The sequence below is a fragment of the Dipodomys ordii genome, unplaced genomic scaffold (genome assembly GCF_000151885.1).
Source record: "Dipodomys ordii isolate 6190 unplaced genomic scaffold, Dord_2.0 Scaffold5, whole genome shotgun sequence".
In the NCBI taxonomy this organism is placed as follows: domain Eukaryota; kingdom Metazoa; phylum Chordata; class Mammalia; order Rodentia; family Heteromyidae; genus Dipodomys; species Dipodomys ordii.
In genome coordinates this window covers 1,500,396-1,521,418 of record NW_012267221.1, presented here as the reverse complement: position 1 = coordinate 1,521,418, position 21,023 = coordinate 1,500,396, and the positions used below count along the sequence as shown (strand labels likewise).

Below are 21,023 nucleotides of genomic sequence, written 5' to 3'. Positions count from 1 at the left end.
AAAATTCCCTTGCAAAATTCTTGAAACCTAAGAGTACTAGACTACTTACTTTTTGTCAATATACTATGACTATCTACATTACTCATGCAGTTCCCATACTCAGAGCATTTCTTTCATTTTTGGCTGTTGAGTGATGTACTGTGTAAGCATTTTTGGGGGGGCAGGGGAGGGAGGCGTTGAACTCTGGACCTGGGTGTTGTCCCTCAGCTCTTCAACTCAAGGCAAGTGATCTACCACTTGAGCCACAACGCCACTTCCAGTTTTCTGGTGATTTATTGGAGATAAGTGTCTCAGGGACTTTCCTGCCCAGGCTGGCTTTGAACCTCAGATCCTCAAATCTCAGCCTTCTTAGTAGCTAGGATTATAGGCATGAGCCACTGGCACCTGGCCTGTGTAAGCATTCTTACAGTACTTTAACTCATTTTTTCCGAGTCTAGCAACTCTTATTCTTTGTTGTGCTTTGTTCTGCATTTTTGCATCCCACTGTTACGACTATATTTCCTTCTTAAATTGGAAATTTAGAGATAGCAAGAAGTTTTTTAAATACTAGTTATTGCACCAGTATTCAGAGTCTAGGTGTTGTCCATTAGCTTTTTCACTCAAGGCTGCCATTCAGCAACTTGAGCCACACCTCTACTTTTGGCCCATGTTGGTTAATTGGTGATGAGTTTCATGGACTTTCTGTTTGGGCTGGCTCTGAACTGTGATCCTCTGATCTCAGCCACCTGAGTATCTAGGATTACTTTTCAGAACCACCAGTGCCTGGCAACATTGAAAGTAACTTAAAATGATGAGGAAATTAGTTGACGGTTAATTTGGTTTTGATTTTATTGTACAAATTTAATTTATTGATTTAATAATATGTAAATACTAGATAATAAAGTATAGTTAATAAAGCATACCATCCAGAAGCATAAAATTATATTTAGATATTGAATTGCATTTTTCCTTAAATTATTTTTTTCACTCTTTTTCACAATCAATAAATAACTAGCTCATTTTAGGACGTGTCCTAAGTAATACTTTTTTTTTTCCTTAGCGTCTCTCAGAAGATAGAAGTGTGCAAGAAGTTCTACAGAAGCAGTTCAATGTCAGCAAAAACCTGCGGTCATTACACATGCTATTGGTTTGTATTTTTAAATTAAATGTATTTTTAACTGATACATGAAAACATAAAATATTATGTATATTCCTAAAATACAATTTATATTTTATCCTTAAGTTTTAGCAAGGATTTATTTTTGTATACTAAAGTTATAATGTGGAGAAATGGAAATATTTCTTGCTCCTTAAATGGTAGTTTTCATATATAGCTTTCATATCATTTTAAGTTGAGTGAATACACTTGGTCTTTTTTTTTTTTTGGCAGAGGGGGGTCAGTTGTGGGTACTTTTGGGGGAGTTGACCCCCCAGGGTCCATGGGGCTTGAACTTAGAGCCTGAACACTGTCCTTGAGCTCTACAGTACCACATCTGCTTTTTCAGAGGTTAATTGGAGATAACAGTCTCACAGACTTTCCTGCCCTGGCTGGCCTCAAACCATGATCTTCAGATCTCAGCCTCCTGAGTAGCGAGGATTACAGGCCTAAGACACCAGTGCCCACCTGAGAGACACTATATTTTAAGAGAACTAAATCTGAGAATACCTTTCCCAATACATTAATATTAATCTCTTATAAGAATAAATATACAAATTAATTTTACTAAGCATTCTAATTAATTCTTCTAATTGACATTTCTTTAGATGCTGGCTTTACATCGAATAACAGCATCACATCCATTTATGACTTCAGCAGATCTGATGGAAGCAAACCAGCTGTGTAGCATGGATTCTAAAGCAAATATTGTGCATGGTGAGAAATCTGGTCTAATAATTTCTTAATTTTGTGTTTTATGGTCAAAATTATAGTTAATATTGAGTGTGGTGCTTTATGTATATATATATATATATATATATATATATATATATATATATATATTATACACACACAAAATACATCTTCGTTCATATAGACTAATCAGTACTTTTCATATTGGTATTCCTGCCACTCTTATTTCAAGTGAAACATGACACTGCTTTCCATTGACCTTGGAAATCCAGATAAGATATCTACTGACTTTCTCATTGTACCAAGTGCTACTGAAAAGCATTCACTGGCTTTCTTAGTCATTTGTAGGTTCACTATCACTTTGAAATTAAAGGAATAATGAATAATTTTTTCATCAGAAAAAAAAAACGGTTGCAGTTTTTGATGATGTCCAGATGTTTAGGGGATTTGTGAATAAATTGCCATTCAGCCCTGTATGATTTAAAATCATACAATATTTGCAGTTTCTATTTATTTCTGTTGTGGGCCATAAAGTAAGTGCTTGATATTCTCTAATCCTTGTAACACCTCTATAAATTTTTAAAGATTCTTATTTTGCAGGTTTGAACAATTAAACCCAAAATTAAGTGACAAGTTTATAAAGAAAATGGTGACTAAAACACAGTTGAATACAAGAATCTTAACCCTCCTCAAAACCATGATCTTTCCCTATATTGGCTGCTTAAAGGCCTATTTTACTATATTTGCTGTTTAAACAACTCATAGTTGTTCTTTCTTTTCTCTAGGTTTATCAGTCTTGGAAATATGTCTTATAATAGCAATGAAACATTTAAATGACATCTATGAAGAGGAGCCTTTTAATTTTCAGATGGTCTATAATGGTAAGATCATAATTTACTAATTTCTGACTTTTACTTGCTTCTTGCTTCAGTGTACTAATGTTGTCATTGCTTATTCTCCAGAATTTCAGAAATTTGTTCAAAGAAAGGCCCATTCTGTTTATAATTTTGAGAAACCTGTTGTAATGAAGGTAAGATTTAGGCTTTGTTCTGTTTTTTTTTTCCTTCAGAAAAGCATATTTTCAAGTTCAATTGAAGAATAAAGGTTGCACTTTGTAAGTTTTTAACAAGGCATTTGCCATAGGAATTTTTCCAGACAAAAATGATCTAAAAGTGAAAGGATATGACTATTTCTCAAGGCAGTTTTACAGTTTGTGGTGCTATACTGCCCTCTGCTGTCTGTTGTTAGCACTTGTATCCTGCAAATGAATTATTGGTGTAGACTATCAAACACATGGAATATTCCTTATCCCTTTCCAATCAAGAGTTGACTTTATAATCTAGCAGTGAAAGGAGATAAAAATGTAGAGAATCAGTAAGAAACTTGTGGACTAAATCTCATTAGCTTGATTAGACCCTAGAGAAAAATGCTATTTATGGGAGGCATGCATTTAAAATATGAGAGCTTTGTCTTAGGTAAACTTTGCCTATTAGGGGAATAATGTGAACCATATTGTGCAGTTTAATTTTAAAATAATCATAGGAAATTTTAAAAGGTGAAATCACTAAAGATAACTTTAGCTGAATATATCAAAACTACAAAATCTAATCTAAAGTAGAAAATTGTTGGAAGTATTTTCATATTTTCTTTGTATCTTTTCAATTTGGAATTAGAAAGAATGATATTTTACCATCCATAAGGAAATGGGAATACTTGGAAAAATTATATTAAGAGAAATAAGCCAGCCCCAGAGAATTAAAGGTTGCATAGTTTCCCTCATTTGTGGTAAATAGAATGTATCTATAAATCTGTATATAAATGCATTATATTGTATGCAGATATTTACAAATGAATTAACTGAAATGCAATAGACTCTAGAGAACTGAAATACTATAATTTTTTAGAAAGAAGGAGATCAAAGCCCAACAAAATCATCACCAAGAAATGGGTACATGCAAGGGTGCATGGGGACAAAGGGATAGTGATAAATGAATGAAGAGGAAATAGCTAGGGAGGATGTAGTCAAGACTTCATTATCTATGTATCACAAAATTAAGTCAGAATGAGAATGTCAGAGTGACCCTGATTGATATACATTGCATTCATAAACTGCTTTGCTAATGGCACCTCCTTTGTACAGCTACTTAAACATAATTTAAAAATTAAAAATAAATTTGGTATGTGTTGCCAAGTAGTAAGCCTAACTTATTCCACTTTACTAAATACTTTTTAGAAGTTGTTATTCTCTAGTCATTAAACTTATAGCTAAAAAGGTAAATACCACATTTTGAAATTATTCCATAGTTTTATAGTTGAACTAGAAAATTAGATATCTAAACATTGAATTTAAATTCAATTAATATTATATAAAATTAAAAATTATGTCACGCATTTGGAATGTTTGATTGCCCACTATGGACACTACATTCTCAATGATATTTTCTTTTATTTTTTTGGTAGCACTGGGTAGAGTTTGAACTCTTAAGTCCTGTACTTGCTAGTCAGGTGCTCTACAACTGAGCCCTTTTGTAATCTAGTTTTTTTTTTGGGGGGGGGACAGTTTGTTTTCTCCAAATATTTCTTTATTGAGTTTAAGCAACTATGTATGTTTCACAGTACTGTGGCATGGTTATACTTACGTCATAAACACATTTTAACCTTCATAGTTATAATCATCATCTTAATCCACAGAGTTTATGAACTGTACAAACTTTAACAATAAGGCTATTTCTTCCAAATTAGGTGTTAGGGACTTTTATTTCCTTTTGCTTAGTAGCAATTGTTCCTTCCTTCTCTCTCATTCCCTCTCTCCTGTCACCACCATTGAGTTGCTTAGTTCAGTTTTATCAATGTCCTGTACAGCTATTGGACCCCTCTGCTGTATTTTTTCCACTCTCTTTCCACTGATTGCTCCTCCCAACCTCAAATATGAGGTAAAGAATATGGAGTCATCCAAAAATAAGACAAGCCAGGCTCCGGTGGCTCACACCTATAATCCTAGCTACTCAGGAGGCTGAGATCTGAGAGTTAAGATTCAAAGCCAGCCCGGACAGGAAAGTCTGTGAGACTCTTATCTCCACTTAACAACCAGAAAACTGGAAGTGGTGCTGTGGTTCAAGTTGTAGAGTGCTCACCTTGAGCTGAAGAGCTCAGGGACACTGCCCAGGCCCAGAGTTCAACCCCCATGACTACAAAAAAAAAAAAAAGACAAATTAAAATGAAATCCTTTACTTCCTAGTCTTGTAGGTTCTTTTCTTTGATGCACATATGAAGAGGTGCTTGGGTATTATTACAATTTCTTCCAAGACTGACTTCTTTTGGTTTTACTGAATATAGGTATCTTGACTCCTGTATAGTTTGTTGCATCTTGTTGCGTTTTTGAATCTAACATCCAAATAATCAGGGAGACCATGTGCCATTTGTCTTTCTGATCTTGGCTTACCTTGCTCAACGTGATTTGTTCTAGTTCCATCCATTTCTCTGTGAATGCCATTATTTTGTCCCTTCTAATGGCTGTATAGAATTCCATTGTATGTAAGTGCCACAATTTTTGGATCCATTCATCTGTAGTAGTGGGGCATCTGGGTTGTTTCTTTATCTTGACTATTGTGAACAGTGCAGCAATGAACATGGAAACGCATGTGTCCTTGTCATATCCTAATTCTTGTTACTCAGGGTAAATACCTAGGAATGGTATGGTGGGGTCATAGGGTATGTCTATGTTTAGTTTTCTGAGGAACCTCCAAACTGCTTTCCAGAGTGGTTATATTAGATAGAATCTAACTTCATGGCAAACCACATGCCTGGACTTCAGCTTTCCTGTTTGTGCTTCGCACAAAGCTAGAATGACGAGCACGCACCACTGCATCTAGCCATGAAGGAGCTCTTCCAAACTTTTTGCACAGGCTTGCCTCAAACCATGACCCTCCTTATTTCAGCCTCCCAAGTAGCTAAGATTACATATATATGTTGTACTCCCACCTGGCTCATCTTTTCTGTTTTAATCAGAAGACTTGTAATATTTTGGTGTTCCTATTAGGCCCTTCCAGCTATAGTTTTATTTCTTAAGCTATTTTTAATTAAATATAGAACAGTGCTGTTGCCTCAGAGCAGCATGGAAAGCCTTTACCCTACTGGAGGTTGTATTTTCCTGTCTGGTACTGTCATGAATTGTCGATGTCAGTGAAGTGGATAGGATGCTTAGCATTTCAATTCTTGTGTGTAATTTCCAGCTAATCACTTGTGTATTTTAAATAAGGTTGTACCTCAGTACCTGCAACATCCAATATTTTCTTATTTGCATTAGTCAGTGGTATCTGAGCTTAGCCTGTCTGTTTGTATCAGTATTTTCATACTACATATTGAATATATTCCTATAGAATTTCACAATTTGCTGTAAGAATACAATGTTCAAGAATCTAGTTTAGGAATATAAATTAGTGTGTTGTAATTTAATTTTTTGTTATACCTTAATAACATACCTACAACAATATTAAAGACAATAATATATTAAGAATAGAGGTAGGAAGAAGCAAACCGTAAAGGTCTGTGTTACAAGTGTGTATGATAAACAGACTTGATGGTAAACTGTGACAGTGTTGGTCACAACCTTCTTTTTAAGAACTTACCTACTCTCATAGCCCTTATCACTTCCACTGTAAAGGCTATTCGGGGACTTTTCTGTCTCACTTTTTGTTACAGCTGTGTTAAACTTTAGACAGCAAAACCTTAAAAGTAGAAACAATTCAAATGTAGATTTCAGTAGCCTAGCTAATCAGAAAATCTCAGCAGATTGTTAGTGGGTTTTTTTGGTCTGTTATGGGGCTTGAACTCAGGGCCTCGATGCTGCCCCTGAGCTCTTTTGCTCAAGGCTAGTGTTTTACTAATTTGAACCACAGCTACACTCCCAGATTCTTAGATTTTAGAGAACCATGTTAATAAAAAATGCTGTTTTAGCCTGGCTGCTGCTGGTGGATCACACTTAAAATCCTAGCAGCTCAAGAGGCTGAGATCTGAGGTTTGAGAGAGGATGGAAGCCAGCATAGACGGACTAATCCAAGAGACTCTTACCTCCCATTAACCAACAAAAAAAGCTCGAAGTGTTGCTGTGGCTTAAGTGGTAGAGAGCACTAGTCTTGGAATAAAAAAACAAAGTGAGAGAGGAGAAAAAAAAAGCAGAAGGCTCTGACTTCAAGCCCCATTACTGGAGTACACACACATACATACTTAACACACAAACTGCTTTAGTGCTCTAGGAAGGGTTAAGATTGTAGCTTAGTGGTAGAGTTGGTGCTTAGTATGCACAGGACCCATTTAGTCTTCAGGTTCAAAAGCAAAAAAATGCAGCAGGAACCATGATATAGAATGAGGTCAGAAATGAACCTATATTATGAAAATTTAGTACTTGCCGTCTTTCCACTCAACAGTACGGGAACAGGTAATTGCATTGACACTTAGCTGACAGTGAATTTTTATCAGTTCATGAGAGTTGTGGGTGGGCAGAGCTGGAGGGGGATGGGAGAGTTAGTTACTTGGTTGGTGGGGAGGTTTTTTGGTTTTGAATTTTTTTTGTGGTCCCAGGGAACCCTTGCCTTGTACATGCTAGGCAGGTGTTGTAACACTGCAAGTTGTTTCATAATTGTGTTGATTTCAATCACATATTTTTAAACATACTTTTTTATGTCTTTTCTGGCAGTCTGCTGTACAATTAACCAAGATCCTATTTTCTGGTGGGTTTTCCCCTATTCAGCCTAAACTTTTTCTTCAATCTTGCAGGCTTTTGAACACTTACAGCAATTAGAATTAATAAAGCCCATGGAAAGAACTTCAGTAAATTCACAGAGAGAGTACCAGCTGATGAAACTACTTTTGGATAATACTCAAATTATGAATGCGCTGCAGAAATACCCCAACTGTCCTACGGATGTCAGGCAGTGGGCAACTTCTTCACTAAGCTGGCTATAAACATAACCAGTGATTTCAGTTTTGGCATTTCAGGCATTCTTTGCTGAAGAGCTTTAAGTTATTAACCTTTAACAAGATATGTTAATACATTCCTTTATATTTATAAACAGTTTGTATTTATGGGAAATTGCTGTACATGTTGGCCATTCCTTAAAACATGAACAGTTATGTGATTTGTAATTCCAGTGGTTGGTTTAGATTGTGCTCTCTGTAGCAGTTCAAATGAATAAAATATGACTGTTTTAGGAACTGGATTACATGCTTTATTTGACAAATACATACTTCTTTTTTACATTTAAGTAAGCAGTATATAAATGGTGGAATTTGAAGGCTAATAAGTAATCTTTTGATTTCAATAAGGGTACTGTTGCTGTTGCCTGTTTCCCAATACATATGAAAATTTTGGATTCTATCCAGATCTAAGTCTGATCAGCTTAGCCAGAAGATAATAACATGAAAAAACAAGGATCGTAAACCTCTTCTAGATTTCTCAAAATATGCCAGTCTACCTTAGAATCCTCTGTAGAATTGTTTTTTCGTAGATTCTAGAGACTACTGTAGAATTTTTAACATTTATCTTAGTGATAGTAGGAAAACAACTCCCACAAATAATGGCGGTTGGTAGTTGTAGCTGAGTGTTTCAAGAAGTAATTTCCTATGAGAGAAGTAGGAAGCAATGAACTAACGCAGGTTCAAATGAAACTTAGTAAGTACTAAGTAAGTACTAGTGATAGTGACTTTATTAGTTCAAGCATTTGATTATGTATGTTGTCCCTATCCTTTCGTAATTTTTAGTCAATTTAATGGTCATTAGTCCTGTGGGGTTTAGGTGCTGTTAGAAATTAGGAAACCACCACAATAATGGCAGTGTCCAGAACTACATATGTTGGGAGGAACTGACAGACCCAGGAACTCAACTCAGGTTTGACTGACAGAAAAGCCCCTGCTATTAAAAACTTACCAAAGTTATTAAAAAAATTACTTAATGAGAAAAGCATAGGTTTATTTAAGTAAAAATAAAGTAAAAGTAAAGCTCTACAGCATGGGAGCAGGCCTAAGTTCAAGGCCCCAAGTATTGCTCCAAGGAACAATTTTGACTTTTAAAAATTTTTGGATATGGACTAGTATATAAAATTTATGGACATGTAGCACTTCTGTAACTATTCTTTGTGTAGTCTTTCCCACAAAAATGTTCAGCCCTCAAAGCCTCAGATCATTTATTTATTGTTCAGCAATGTGTTTTAAGGGTAGAGCTTTTATTCTGGTTCTATGCCATAATACACACATTTTAGCAGCTATTAAGCCACTTAATATGGTGATATTGCTACCATGTCTGAAATCAATTTTATACTCAAGGTGTAACTTTCCTTTAAGTACTAATGTTAGGAGAAGTACCATCTGTCTTCAGTGGAAGGGCCTAATAAAATGATATAAGTATTACAAATTATTACTAGGTTAAGATACTTACAAGCTAAGAAGATGACCACCAAACAAGTATGGAAAACTAAGAGGCAAGGTGAGTTTTCATTTTCAATGATGGAGGGCAAGGTGAGTTTTCATTTTCAATGATGGAGGTAAAGCAAGATAAAGCAAATCTGAAAAAAAAAAAAAAGTTAGCCAAGGTCATACAGGTGAAAATGTTATGCTTACATCTCAATGCAGAGGGATGCAGAGGGATTTCAATGCAGTGTTAACTGATGTTTCCTCATGTAGCACACCCACACAAACTTGCTTAAAGGCCTCTTGTTCACATGCATGCACATGGCTCTAAGAAATTAAAATGTGTTGACCAAACTTACTGTATCATAGTGATTCCTATTTTTGAAAACAGAATCTATTAGCTTCTTTAAGAAGCTTTGAAGAACACGCTATGGAAAATGACTTTCTGTAGAATTCATATACATTCTGCTCAGTTTTGCTTTTTCACTTGTTTATAAGGCAGTGCATGTTCTTTGAAAAAAAACTTTTGTTCACCTTTATCCTGAAAAAAAATCCATTGGCATGCACTATATGCCAATAATCCTCCCAATTTCTAATAGTAGCCAAGACCAACGTAGGTGGGAATAAAATCTGCTAGACAACAAAGGATTGAAATGCTGTAAATAATGAACAGCCCAGGTTTTCACCAATATCCCCAATTCTTGTAAATCTCAAAGCAAAAGCTTCACTATAAATTATAACTCATATTCCTCTCTTAAAGAACATAGCTAAAGAAAAACTGCATATGCAAATCATATCTTTCATTGTTTTTTATTTAACTTGGGGATAGAATGGGGATAGCATACATTTTATTTGTACAATATTTAACAATCACTTTTCCAAGGTGGGGTTTGGGGAAAAATTATTTTTTTTTAATTTTTTAATCTTTCTGTTAAATACTTGCAGGAAAAAAATAGCAAGTACAATTTGACAGTAGTACAACAATCTGTGCCCAAACACTGACAAGAAATACAGAGTAAAGCTAAAATAATTGCTTGCCTAAATTTTGAGAGGTAACAAATAGGATATGGGTTGAGACTGCATTAAAAACGCACTGCTGGTTGAATATCTGAGGTAAATAATGGTCAATCAAGATGCTACTTGTATCATTTTGCCCATAAATTTTAAATGATTTTGTGCACATTATACCAAATGTTCCAAAAATGTACTTTTTTTTTAAAGAAGACCTATGATAAAAGCTTTAAAAGAAAAATCACCTTTTCCACTAAATTACCATTTGGCCAGTGGTTTTTTTTTCCCCCCAACATTTTACTTAATGGGGATGTTACTTAGGGGTGAGAGATATTTTTTTTCTTTTTTTTGCATGGCATATGAGTCCATCTTTAAATTCCAAAGGTGATGGATTTTTTTTTCCTGATTATATTTTCAAAACCACCATGAAAGAGTGGAAATTCATGGGACCAATCATTGTGAGGCACAGTCTCTGTTCTGGAATTCACAAGGTACCTGTAATAAACATTCAAACAAGAATCACACATCACATGCTAAAAACTTCCTAGCATATAATACATACAAGATCTGTTCAGGGCATAGACTTCAAATAAAGCCAAACACTGGTTAACCATCAATCCTATGGCAGCTGATCTTAAAACATTTCTTACACAGGAGATTGGGCAAAGTAAAAACTATGAGTTAGAGCAGCAGTATCAGAAAGGCAAAGTATAAGACAAGTCATGAGGAGCACCATACACGAGGAAAAGTTATTGGGGTGTTTCATTTTTGTCCCCAAAGAAAGAAATAACTGGGTTTTTTTTTTCTCATTTTCTTTTTTCCAGTATCCTTAGCATAAATTTTTTGTTATCTTGCCCACTCTGCACTGACTGTAAACCAAACACTAAAATGCCCTGCAAAATAAAGTTTTAACAAGACTAAGTATAAGGACAAGTAGTCACTGGAACATTCTTATTTTACTGATTATAAAAGTTTTTCCACTAATGCAGTTCTCAAAAAGATACAAGTTTTAAAATTAGAATTAAGTACAATACCCAAGATTTCTAAAAACTTCCTCTATCACGAAGACAAAACATTGTATATTGTAAATAACTGATTTAATAAAATTTATCTGTAGTACTCTAAGCCAAACATTCATTATGATATTCCTTATCTTTTTAAAAAAGGGTTTTACAATGGACAGAAATTTATCTTTATACGGTTACTAATTTCTTTATATGCACATTATATTTTTTCCCTCGATTAGTTTCTAAATGGAAGCAAACCCTTATCAAGAAATTGAGAGGCCAAGTACTTTCTGAACTAAAAGTAGTAAACACTGTAATGGAAAATCTTAATATAATGAGACCTTGGGTACATACACGAAGAACAAATGCTTTTGAAGAGTGTGTGGCACACAGATAAATATATTCTCCTTTCCCTCCCTGCTTAGAGTCTGCTGACTTACATGTTGTTTATAAATAAAGTCATTTTTCTTCCCAGAGATTTAAGTGCATGTAATATGTAAAATGTAGTGTACTGGTTTTTAACCATTTGAAGACAACACATTCACAGTGAGCTCATAATAGTGACATGTAAAAAAATTATGAAAATTAATGTATGAATTTTATATTGATATGACAAAAAGTACATAGCATAATACTGACTTGTTGATTATTCCAGATATTGAGGAAATTAATGTTTTTTTTCTAGGACCTGTGTAAATTTGAGGAAGAACCCAATCATAATAGTTTTAAAAATCTGTTTTGGCACCTGCCTACCATCAATTCCATTTCTTAGCAAGGATAAGGCATGAACTATCCTAACTTAATGTCAGAATTAGTTGTGAAAGCAATTTTGGGGAGAATGCTAGGCTATGTTACCTACATCAACACCGATTACCTCTAAATGTCATTGCATATTTTAAGTCATAAGTTCAACTTGTTATCCCTGATTTATTTTAAAGCAGTAACATCTGAAATCTGTGCTTAAAGGTTAATATCTTTATCATAATTCTTTACGTATCACAGACATCAAATATTACTCTGACAAGATGGCACCAAGCAGAAGTATAATGATAAAGTTACAAATCTCAAAGCAGAATGAGGGATTCTGGGTAATGACACTTCCTGAGGTGTTCCTAAAACAGTGATAATGTCCCACACACTGTTTAATGAAAATAAAAACAGTACAATTTCACATATATAAATAGGAAAAAAAATATCTTAAAAGGTAAAATGAAGAGCTTTCCAGTGTCACAGCTCACTTTAAAAAAACTTTTAAACATGCTTTAAATTTTCAAATATTCCCCAAACACAGCACACCTTCAAAAAAAAATATTTTTAAACCACTTAGGTAAGTATGCAATATTTTGGGACCTGGAACTGAATATAAGATGAAGCTTTAACATATGGGAAGAAAGGAAATTTCACCTTTTTGTTTTTCCATTTCAAAATACAGCACTTTTTTCTCCTAAAGCCAGCACAAGAAAAGCTAAAACACTGCTTTACAAATGGCCACTTACTATTGGCACGAAGCATAGCTTACCTTTTTTTTTTCTTAAATAACACAGTGAATTTGTAATAGCTTGTTATAAAACATGGATCAATTTATTCAAATTTTGTTAGTGTTTTCAATTTTATAATTTAGCAACCGTGGAACTGAGGTATACCTTGTTGAAAGGGAGGTTAAAAGTAATGCTTGGAAGCCTCTTTATGTACCCCACTTTGATGACTTTGTTTATGTACACAGAACAGCAGCACACTAAACATTCACAAGCTGTGTCATATTGGCATTACAATAGTCATTTATAGAAACAACAACAGCAAATGCAATAAAAACAAGTTACCCTTTTTTTAAAATCTGAAATGAAAAGTTCTTGATTTAAAAAAAATAGCAGTAGTTCATTTAAGGAATTAGTGTCGTCTTCTGACAGACAAGAAATCTGATGTCAGTTTTCAAACACTTGATTAGCCATGTCCAAAAGATCCTTGATTTGGAGAGGGCACATTCTTCATGTACATTTTTTTCAAAAGTTTCTTTATAGAGTTTACAACTTTTAATCTCATGTCCTTCACATCTGTGCTGCAAGCAACGCAGTGAGTCTCCCAGAGCCTTTTTCAACAAAGGGCTGCTTGGCTTAAGTTTCCAGGAGGCATCCTACTTGTTTCACACAGAAAATAAACTGTAAGCAGTTTTGTTAGCTTAGCAGCTCACAGCAGTTCACAGTCCCACTTCTCAGTGTGTATGGATGGTGCAACCATCATAGACTAGATTCTTTGGGAGGAAAGTCAACGTTTGTCACCATTGTGACTACTGTTACAATGTCCTCTGTGGTAATGATATTTGTTAGTCTTTGCATCTGGGTAATTCTTTCACCTACACATCCAGCTGATAACCTGGCTTCTGCATCGTGATCCCAACATTCTTCTATTGTTTCACAAAGCATTGCCATTCCCTAAGAAGAGAAAAACATAGTCAAATATGACAGTAATTTTGGTTTCCTATGATGAAAGAGTAAAAAAATTCATTAAAAAAATGGCTACTTTTGTGGGCCAAAGAAGTTTCAAGATTATCAAAATTTGACATCATTTTACCACATTGACTTTTATTGATTATCAATATCATGAAGCACAGAAACCATTTAGTTTTACTATGTAAGATTTAATTATGACATTTCCATACATACATACAAATGTATACTGATCAAACTCTCCCCCTTCTATCATGCTCCCTTTAACCTTTATAAAGGAATTCAGGTTTCATTGTTACTTTTTCACATATATAAATAAATAAATTATTTGACCATATTTATCCTCACTCACCCTCCCCTACAATAGAACCTATTTTAACTTTCTTCATAATAGTAATTTATTTCCAAAAATGCCTATCCACATTATTTATAAAGACTATTCCAGTATTATTTTTATGGATTCAAAACCAAAGCTAGTGGGGGTGATATCAAAATATTTATTATTTTCTTAGTTAATATTAGGATTTTTATCTTACAGTAATATACAAGATTTGGAAGGGCCATCCTTGAAAATTCTCTACCTAGCTTTATTCATTTTCTTGTTATATTTAGACCGAAACAGTAATAGTATACTACACAATTTTCTGCCTAAAGTATTCTAAAGAACTCCATCGTCTTCTAAGCTAACACAAAGTATTAAAAGCAAGCTCCCATGAAGAGGAGAAAATGTGGTGTTTAATAAAATGGTATCATGCTAGAAGCCTACCTAGCTGTCTACAGATTCGGGAGCCAGGCAATCATTTTTCTAGGAAGCTATCCAAATAGACTCATCTGCACTAAACCATTGAGGTAGATTTAAGAGCTGTATAAGACCCCATAACTTCACAATCTCCCTAGTGAGTATATAGACAAAGCCCTAAGGCTGCTCTCTTTAAAACTTTAGCACAGAATATATGGTGTTAAGAGTACCTTCCTCTTAGAATAAAAATGTGCAAAGAATAAATCATTCTCTGAAAGATATTTTATTGGAATTTCAAATGAAAAGTTAACTACATGACTTACAGCATGTTTCTGCCAATAATCTCTTAAAACAGGCCTCTTTTTTTTATGCACAACAACTTCCTGCATGTCTTCAAGTGATGGATGCTGGCCAATTTCCTCCTCAAATGGCAACATGTACTCATCTACAGGTCCTGAAATGTAAAACACAAAAACATTCATTTTTAATTAAAATCTTCCAACTGGTACAAGCTTTCTAAAATATATCTTCTATCACCTTTTTCCAACGCTACATGCTATAAGGATAGGAGACAAATAAGACTCAACTGTACTTATACCACTGTGTCCAAACTCATAAAATTTATAATGAAAAGTCCATGATTTGGCAGGTAGCACTATTAAACATTATTTAGGTTTACTTGTTTTGGACGGGGTCTCGCTCGATAACCCCAGCTGGCCCTTGAGCTCTCCATCCTCTTGCCTCAGCCTTCCTGTTGAAATTACAGGTGTACAACACCAAACCTCGGTAAAAAATACTTTTTTACCTATTTCAAGAAAGTCTATATTCATCAAAGTATTCATCAGTGTACAAGACAGAGAACATACTTGCAAATCAAGAATATCCTTTAAGAAACCTAGTCCTTGCAATCCAAAGCAGAATGTTAACAGCTGTGTTTCCATCTTGAAGACTTTGGGTTCAACCTGTTAAAACCATCTTTATTCTGTAACACACTGAAACTCCAAACCTGCTCCCTACAAAGAATTAGTCATACCTCTTCTCCATCCTCCCTGATAAGTGCTAAAAGATTTCCCATCAAGAATGTGTCCTCACAACATTTATTCAATAACATAAATAATTCTATTTTACTCATACCTCCTTAGGAAATATGGGAAAATATCTTTAAGAAATTAGCATTTAGTAAGTACTTAAGTCTCAGGAACTTTACATATTTGCTATCATTTATCTTCATAAAGGTGGTATTGCCTCCATTTTGAAAATAAGCTCATGAAATTACAAAATTGTGCACAAGTGCACACAGCTGTTATACAGTAGACATGAAATTTGAACCCGTATCTCTCACTCTAAAGTCCATGTTTTTATTTACTATATTTTCTCCCTTTGAAAGAAACAAATCAGTCCTGAGAAATTTTATTGAGCTCTGTGTATAGTCTTGTGTAAGATCTTGAAATTTCTGCACCAAACACTTCTGGGTAGAATATAATGAATCCTGAAGGACTCATTAACTCACTCTATACAAATGTAGAAATCCTTGATAGCTGGGCAGTCTGCTCAGAGTACTGACATTCTAAAATATCTACTCAAACTCTGTATTTCACAAGTCAATGGCATTGATACCAACTGGTAGTCTGTAAAAAGACAGTCTCCTGGGCCTCAACCCAGATGACTAAGTCAGAATTGGAGTTGTAACTAGGATTCCCAAGAGTGTGATGAAACATTCAACTTCAAGAATCACTGAATTTAACCATCAGCAATTAGACATAAACAAATTCAAGAGTTCTCACTTTAGCAGTATTGTCCACATTGACCCGTTGGCCCCAATTTCTACATAGCATATACCAGGCATTTAAGAAAAGTCTGCATCTATTCCTTTTTCCAATTTCCCAAGTAATTCCTTTCCCAACGAAGCAATCTCTAGACTTCTCTAACACTCCTTTCCATTTATTTATCCAGAAAGTTACTAATACCTAAGTACCAGGCATTGAGCCAGATAATTCACATTCACCATCTGACCTACTGTTTCAATAAATGCACAAAATAAATTTAAAACTTCTTTACTTTTAAAGTCAATATGCATTGAACAGGTTACTCATCTTCCTCGAGACTTAAAAAATTCCCAGGCTGTTTCAACAATTCTTAGGCTTCCAACCTGGAAGAATGAATGGCTGCCTATTTCTGAACATTTACTAAATTCCATTTTAATTAAATTGAGCTTAAAATTAAATTGCATATTACAGAGGTAATCTGTCCCATAGAGAATCTTTTACAGTACGCAAAAAAGTAAGATTCTTAGCAGCATAATTTAAATCCTTATACTTTTTAAAATATTAAATATATTCTCTTACAGTCTATAATTGGAGGAAGCTTTTAGGCTATTACGAATTATAATAGAAAAACATGTAAAGATCATTTATATTTGTGTGAGAATTTAGTAATCAGTATTTATTTGAATAAAACAAACATTTTAAAGAAGTTCTAAAGACAGAGTACTTAGACAACTATAGTTTTGTCACACTGGGAATTTGGCATATAGTTATACAGCCATTCAATTATTTACATGATTTGGACAAGAATTTCAATAATAAGAACATACTTTAACAACTTAATCATAATACAGTCAGACTTTAAAGAGCAGAATTTAACCTGTGATATATTAAAAAACATGTTCACAGTTCTGTGTCTTAGGGGACAAGATGAAGTTTAACCTGGTTATAAAGTACATATGCTGGCAAGTGCCAGAATGTTCTGAGAATCAAAATCCCTCCTTCTCTACAGACATCTCTCACCAAAAGAGATGACTTGGGAATCTAGGTTGCAGGAAAATCCTAGTGAAGATGCAGCCCTTTCCCTCCACACCGATCAGAGGGACAAAATGTTGAGACAAGCTACTTAATTTCTCTTGAGTTTCAGTTTCTTCATCTATAAAACAAGTACCTCCAAAATACCTCCAGAAAATAAGCTGAAGGGATATATAGTGTCCAATAAACCATCTAATGGTAAATTATCAACATATGTCTAGTTCCTTTCCTTTATGCTCCTCTACCTTGTGAATTTTCTAAAATCTCTTAATAGTCCATTAAAAAGAAATTATACTTTATTACCATCTAAGTAATCATCCCTTTTCATAAATGTGGCATATGTATTCTAAAAAATACTTTTTCCCTTACCATCTGCAGCAGTACAGCGAGAAGCCAGTTCCCACAGAACTAATCCCATGGCGTACATATCTATCCTCAAAAATGCATCCCTTTGGAAGTTTATAGCACCCTCTAATACCTCTGGAGCCATATATCTCCGGGTACCAACCTGAAAAAAAGATTTTGAAAAAGCAAACAGTACTCATTTATTAATTTGATGAACTAAAACTTTATAATTTCATAAAAACAAAACTGTGGTCTAATCAAATCATGATGAACTGTGAGCCCGAGATTATAGGGTGTGTATATACATATTTCTGGATATACTTAAAAATTTACATATCGCTGGGTGCTAGTGGTTAATGCTTGCAATCCTAACTTCTGAGGAGGCTGAGATCTGAGGATCACAGTTCAAAGCCAATTAGGGCAGGAAGGTCCATGAAATGTGTTCATCTCCAAAAACCACTCAAAAAAAAAAACAAAAAACAGAACAGGAGCTGTGGCTCAAGTGGAGAGTGCTAGCCTTGAGCAAAAGAAGCTCAGGGGCAGTGCCCAGATCTTGTGTTGAGCTACCTCTTTTGTATTCAAGTACAGCACTCTACCACTTGAGCCACAGCTCCATTTCCAATATTGATCCCCCTTTGGTTGATTAATTGTAGATAAGAGGCTGTAAACCCTGCCTGGGCTGGCTATAAACTGTGATGCTTAGATCTCAGCCTCCTGACCTCTAGGATCCTGAGCTAGGATTTCAGGTGTGGGCTACTAGCAACTGGACAGTTTTTCTCCTCTTTCTGGATCTACTGCAAGAAACTTAAAAATGATTGCTTGCAAGGAAGAAACAACAGAGAAAGCAACATACTATTTCATTAGTTAGTTAGTTACTTAGTTAGTTAGTTGGTGTCAGCACTCGGGCTTGAATTGAAGGTTAAGGCTAGCCCTTAGCATTTTTGCTCAAGGCCACTGCTTTACCACTTGAACCATGGTGATTAAATGGAGAAAATATTTTCACAGACTTTCCTGCCCAGGCTGGCTTTGACTCACAATTCTCTAATCTCAGCCTCCTAAGTAGCTAGAATTACAGGCATGAGCCATCACCACTTGCTGAAATGTGTATTTCTATAAAAAAAATCTTCTGATGGTATTGTAAAAGAATTAGCAAAGAATGGATAAACAAAAAAGTCTATTTGTGTAAAAATTTATGAATTAAATATTCATGAATTCTTCTGTTTTGGAGTCCTTTATATCTATCTTCATAATTTAGTATTTCTTAGTACTGTAACTATGGTTACTAAGCTAGTACAAACTAGTTTTGTTTGGAGCTTGACATTCTTATATGAATACTTAAAAGACAGTCAGGGACTGGAAATGTGGCTTAGTGGTAGAGTGCTTGCCTAGTATGTATGAAGCTCTGAGTTCATTTCCTCAGTACCACATAAACACAAAAAGCCAGAAATGGCACTGTGGCTCAAGTGGTAGAGTGCTAGCCTTGAGCAAAAGAAGCTCAGGGGCAGTGCCCAGGCCTGAGTTCAAGCCCCAGAACTGGCAAAAAAAAAAAAAAAAAAAAAAGATACTTTGGTAGGTAGACCACAATGTATTTGAACAATAGTAGACCTACAGAGTAACATAGACACTGGTATTTTTAAAAACTCCATCCTTGGATGATTACAAGCTCTAGAAGTTAGGCAGTTACATACAAACATAACATGTTAAAAAAATATTAGGACTTCAGAGATCAATAAATCTCTGAAGTTCAAGTTTTACCTCATTTAATAAGAATTCTTTACAGAAGAAAAAAATACCTTTTATTTTTCCTCCTATTTAACTGTATTATAAGTGACTCTCAAAAAAAAACCCTCTTCCCACCCCCCCCCATCCCCGGGGGGTGCTAATACTAGGGCTTGAATTCAGGACCTGGGTGTATCCCTAAGCTTTTTTGTTCAAGTCTGGCATTCTCCCACTTGAGCCACAGCTTTTTTTTTTTTTCCTTATACTTGCCTGCCTGGGCTGGCTTTGAACCATGATCCTCAGAGCTCAGCCTCCTGGGTAGCTGAGATTATAGGTATGAGCCACCAAGGCCCAGCACCCTACTTTTCTCTTAAAAACAAATTTATATCATCCAAAGTATGTCTTTCATTATATTATGGTTTATCTACTTTCCATCTAAAATGTTCTCCATGCAATTTTTACTTAATAAGGTGACCCAACTGAAAAAAGAAGGGAGTTAATGTGGCATGAATGAATGAATATTCAGATGTTCTTATTAAGAAAAAAAAAAGTAATCAACTGGGTATCAATGGCTCACGTCTGCAATTCCTGTAATTCTAGCTACTCAAGAGAGGCTGAAATCTGAAGATCATGGTTTGAAGCCAGCCTAGGTAATAAAGTCATGAGATTCTTATCTCTAATTAATCATCAAATAAAAACAAAATAAATACTGGAAGTGGAGCTGTGCCTCAGGTGGTAGCACTAGACTTCGATCAAAAAAGCTCAGGGACAGCTCAGGCTCCGAATTCAAGCCCCAAGACTAGCACCAAAAGGGGGAGGAGAAACTTGATTTTTTTAAAAAAATGATTTTTCCTAGCCTCACAGGTTTTAAGAATGAAATGTAAAGATAACCTTTGCCTTTTTACCTTTATTAGAGGTTATCATTGCTAAGATCTACTTGTTCACACTATAGTTAACTATAGTTAAGACACCTCACACAGGCATTTGTAAGACCTCCGAATTTTAGAGATAATCCAGAATAAAGCCATCAAGTTTATTGCAGAGTAAATAAAGCAATAAGAGAAAATGTGTGGAATAAAAGTAAGGAGATCTTAATATGTTGTACAGATAATGACTATTCTTCTACTCCTGTTCAGATGGTAAAAGTTAAAACTGTGGCCAGTTTCTGGTGGTGTTGTTGTTTAAAAGAAGCCTATAGCATCCAAGAGTTCTTTTATGAAATTTTTGCCTAAACCATCTAGTGCTCTAACTACAGTATTGCTTTCCCCTGAAAGGTAGCATAGAACTCTTAATTAGATGCTGACTTCATCACTATCACAAATTTTGGATCAATCAGTCCTTGCCATTTTACAAGAAAATATGCAACAAGTTTATTTTTTCTTCTATTTTGATCATAGTTCTCCCTTACCTGTCCGTGGGTATCACCTGCAGATTTTCCAGCCTCAAACTTTAATGCCAACCCAAAGTCAGCAATGCAAGCTGTCAGATTGTTTTTCAACAGCACATTTTTACTTTTAATGTCCCTTCAAATAGAAAGATAGACAGTATTGAAATTCAATTTCAACAAGTTACATTTTTTAAAATTTTTTCTTGGAAGTGGGAAGGAGAATATACTATGAGAAAAGTTCTTTAAAAATATAAAATTCAAAGAAAGGGAAACAGAGTGCTTAAAAAGAATGCCTATTTGCCCCAGCACAAGAATACAGTGAAGAATTTCTAGTCATAGCA

The 21,023-nt window shown here is 34.8% G+C and overlaps 2 protein-coding genes across 10 annotated transcripts in view; one reads left to right on the top strand and one right to left on the bottom strand.

Moving 5' to 3' along the window:
- The window catches only part of Orc4 (origin recognition complex, subunit 4), a 47,867-nt gene extending 39,826 nt beyond the window's left edge, over positions 1 to 8,041 (top strand). For 7 of the 8 annotated variants that reach the window (XM_013030279.1, XM_013030295.1, XM_013030287.1 and 4 more), the window contains 5 exons: positions 1,040 to 1,126; positions 1,744 to 1,852; positions 2,614 to 2,709; positions 2,791 to 2,858; positions 7,604 to 8,041. In XM_013030279.1, coding sequence (XP_012885733.1) covers positions 1,040 to 1,126; positions 1,744 to 1,852; positions 2,614 to 2,709; positions 2,791 to 2,858; positions 7,604 to 7,792 — 549 coding nt within the window. In that variant the 3' untranslated portion in view covers positions 7,793 to 8,041. The remainder of the gene's footprint in view (positions 1 to 1,039; positions 1,127 to 1,743; positions 1,853 to 2,613; positions 2,710 to 2,790; positions 2,859 to 7,603) is intronic. The other variant, XM_013030321.1, reaches the window with a different exon arrangement.
- A 2,489-nt stretch (positions 8,042 to 10,530) lies between these two features.
- The window catches only part of Acvr2a (activin A receptor, type IIA), a 35,442-nt gene continuing 24,949 nt past the window's right edge, over positions 10,531 to 21,023 (bottom strand). For both annotated transcript variants that reach the window (XM_013030607.1, XM_013030617.1), the window contains 4 exons: positions 20,704 to 20,818; positions 17,601 to 17,739; positions 14,757 to 14,887; positions 10,531 to 13,679 (listed from right to left, as the gene is read on the bottom strand). In XM_013030607.1, coding sequence (XP_012886061.1) covers positions 13,485 to 13,679; positions 14,757 to 14,887; positions 17,601 to 17,739; positions 20,704 to 20,818 — 580 coding nt within the window. In that variant the 3' untranslated portion in view covers positions 10,531 to 13,484. The remainder of the gene's footprint in view (positions 13,680 to 14,756; positions 14,888 to 17,600; positions 17,740 to 20,703; positions 20,819 to 21,023) is intronic.